Raw genomic sequence first — 3608 nt, 5'->3', positions numbered from 1 at the left:
TTTTTTTTTAGCTGTGTGTAAAAACTCATAAACATTTATAAAAAGCTAAGAGAAGTTAGATTAGGACTTCTATTTCTTTTTTAATCAGTTTAATAACTTTTAAATTTTAATTTACGTTATAGTCCAGTCTTTATTTAAAGCCAAAAACACTTATTTTAAGTTAGGTAAAGACCCGTATCTGTGTCTTCCTAGAGAAAACACAGTTATATCTTAAAGAATTTAATTCAATTTTAGTTATGAATTATATATGTATATATATATGTATATATATATAAATTTTAATTTCAAATTTCAATTAATCTAATTTGATATATTTTGTCAGATTTTAAGTTTTAGAAACTCTTTTTTGAAAAAGAGTTTTATAATTTTTTTACATATAAATGTTAAGAATATTAGATGAGATGAGCCATCATGTAGTTAGGATTATTAATCATATTGTATATCCAATTTTAATCAACATGTACAATCATTCTTTCTGCATGAGATGACGAAGAGATAATTTGAACTTTGTGCTAATTGAATATACCGTTCTTCTATAAATACTAGTATGGACCAATTTTTACAATGATAGGTTTTATCTTTATTACATTTCTGATTAAATGAGTTCATAACCTCAATAATGAAACATAAAATGGTGTTCCGAAATTTTCAGGCAATCATGGGCATGCACTAACTATTCTCATATTTTTTTTATACCTCTCATATGTATTGTTTCACTATTTTATTTATTAGTTCAAATATATTATCATATAATAATAAATAATGAGATATAATAATTATATTTTTCCAAACAATTAACACAATAATTATTGAAATTAACATACGAAATATGAATAATGAGCAATGTTACAGAAATCGGGAATCAAACCTAATTGGTTTTTCTACCGATTTAGGATTAATCGAAGTGAAAATAAGTTATATTATAATGTTAAGATATTTTTAAATATTTAGTTATTATTGTATTGCTTATTTATTAATAAAATAAATATATCTTATATCATAAAATCTATAATTGTTCATATTTAAAATGATATAGTATTTTAATTTTAATAAATTGTTATATATATTATGATTAAGAAAAATTTATAAGATTTAATCAAATTTTAAAAGTCAAATCGTCCGACAAAATTGTTGAGAATTAATCAATTAAATCGGTGAAAATGGCATAAATCACAAACATCCTCTGCCTTATTATTTTTAAGAAATGTTAGTACAGCGGGTTCGACTTGGCCTTATATTTAAAATAAGTTGGCTCATTTTTTAGCCCCTTCACAGAACCGGGAAAGCCCATGAAACATGTCGATCTATGGCTCTATCACCATATGTCCATATGCATCCGCTTACTAATTATTCTACTATGGGCCTTTCTAAAACAAGAGTCTTTTATCCAACAGAAACCAACTACTTCCACTAAGTTGCTATTAAAAGTGATGGTCCTGGCCCATTGCTCACTTGCTCTGGGCCATTCACCAAACTTATGAAGGGCAACTATTGAAGGCTTTACTTATAAGGTGAGTATTTGATGCTAAAAATTTTAAAGGGCTGCTAGGATCTTTTGACTTTTCTTGCTTGGTATTCTCGCCTATCTGGTTGGACATTTTGAGGGATTTAATCAAATCCCTCAAAATAAGATTAGAAGTATAAGTCCAAAACAAGGTGAAGATATAGGGGATGTTTGGCGATGCTTAAAATAAGCACTTCCAGACTTCTTTTGACAGTTTAAGCTGTTTCCATTTTTTACGTAGTGTTTGGCAGAAGAAGCAGAAGTGCTTCTTTTAAGTTTTTTAAGCCGAAAGCTGGAAGTTAGAAATGCTAGCTTTTTTTTGAGCTTTTTTAGGTATTTGTATTTTATTTGAAGTTTTTAAAATTTCAATATGTAATAAACTTTATTTATTGTTAAAGCCTCTTTTATTTTAATAATTTGAATTTTTTATGACTTTATAAATTTAAATTACCACACACTCAATTAACTTATAAATAAAAGTTATCCAAACATTTTTAATAACTTATAACTGAAGTTCACTTATCACTTATAATGGTTATTACCCAAACTGTAGTCTTGTCCAAGCTATAAGAACGGGAGGAGCAAGCTTCACGTGGTCTGGAATCTGGAGGCGAAGGAGTTTGTCAAAAATGATCTAGGGTGGGTGCTTGTGATGGAAGATCTATCAAAATTTATCAGGATAGGTGGTTATGAAGAAAAAATAATTTATGTGTGGATGACTATTCACACAAATATTTGAAATATATAATGCAGTTCCTAGACATTCAAATTAACAAATTTGAGAATGAAAATCTGTCAATTTAAATCTGAATGTACAATTTGAAATAAATATCATATTTCATCTTAAATCAATTTGTAGCAGGAATTTCAAGTGAAATCCAAACTATAAGCACCGAGAAACCAAAAACTGAATGCTATCTATGAACCAAAAATGAATGCATCTATATTCCAATTAATCACTAGTTTGGCACTAGCTACCAGAGTATTTGTACAACTTACAAATCTAAAGAGTAACTAATATAACTACCATTTTCACTAATATGAAATCCTATTTTTCGATATATATCTTCGTGGAGAAAACTTGCTAACAATCTTACATTCCGATATGGTATCCAACTTTGGCGACCACATCTGACCTTTTGATCCAATCAACATATGATAATGCTTCTTCAACTCCGGCGTGCTACAAAGAAAACTACTAGGGCTATTACCCATGACTTGCTCATTCCCATTCTCTTTCCCTATAGTCATAATCTTGACCATGAATTCCGGAGAAACTTTGATCAAAACCCTACCATTAGACCCCTTGATGTACTCAAATGTAGTGTCCTTAAAGCTGATTGCGGGCTTCGTCCTCAGAGGACTACGAGAACCGGCAACCAGCTTCGTAGGAAATACCCGTTTTTCTTGTAGTGCAACGAGAGCCGCGAAGGCGGAGGCCGAAAGCACATTGCATGGAAAGCAGTCAATGGGAAGTACAAAGTAGGTTTGACCAATGAGGAGCTCCTCTTCAATGGCTAGCGCAGGGATGGGTTGACCAATGTAGAATGAGTCTGCATGGCAGACCATCCGGTCAGGGAACTCGAACATGATTTCTCCGGCCATCAAAGTCTTTTTTCCGGTGAGAATCCTCGTGGTTCCTTCCCAAAAGATGAGTTTTATCAATGATAATCTCTGATTAGGGTTGTAACAAACCATTGCGTTTCCCATGGAATAATAATTAGATGAGCAACAAATTTGTTGAAAAATAGTTATAGAAGAAGAGAAGAATAGATTTGTGTGTTATATACAAGAAAGGAGGGTTTGACTTTGAGAAAGTCGTGTATTGTTTGCTTGTTGGTGATTTAAAGGACGGTGGTCATGGATGGAGGCTTTGAATGGCTACAAATGGCAGTGCATGTAAATATGTAGGTAGATGAACTAATTAATGATATGGTCAATTGGAAATCACATGATTATAACTTATAAGTTATAAGTCGCCCCTAAACCTAAAAGTTGCATGCCCCTGTTGACCATGGATCTGTACCACTTGGATTCTTATTTAGATTTGGTCTTGTGTATATAATGTACTGCTAACTAACATATGTCATTATCCTGCCTGTCT

The 3608-nt window shown here is 31.3% G+C and overlaps 1 protein-coding gene across 1 annotated transcript; it reads right to left on the bottom strand.

Annotated features, from left to right (window-relative positions):
• Positions 1–2519: 2519 nt before the first annotated feature.
• LOC108227633 (uncharacterized) lies at positions 2520–3274 on the bottom strand. Its single transcript, XM_017402884.2, has one exon. It carries the CDS (start codon positions 3212–3214, stop codon positions 2540–2542), a length of 675 nt encoding a protein of 224 aa, XP_017258373.2. The 5' UTR covers positions 3215–3274; the 3' UTR covers positions 2520–2539.
• Positions 3275–3608: the final 334 nt, after the last annotated feature.

Source organism: Daucus carota, chromosome 1 (genome assembly GCF_001625215.2).
Source record: "Daucus carota subsp. sativus chromosome 1, DH1 v3.0, whole genome shotgun sequence".
NCBI classification, from domain to species: domain Eukaryota; kingdom Viridiplantae; phylum Streptophyta; class Magnoliopsida; order Apiales; family Apiaceae; genus Daucus; species Daucus carota.
The sequence above is the reverse complement of the archived record's forward strand: the minus strand, read 5'-3'. Positions and strand labels throughout refer to the sequence as shown.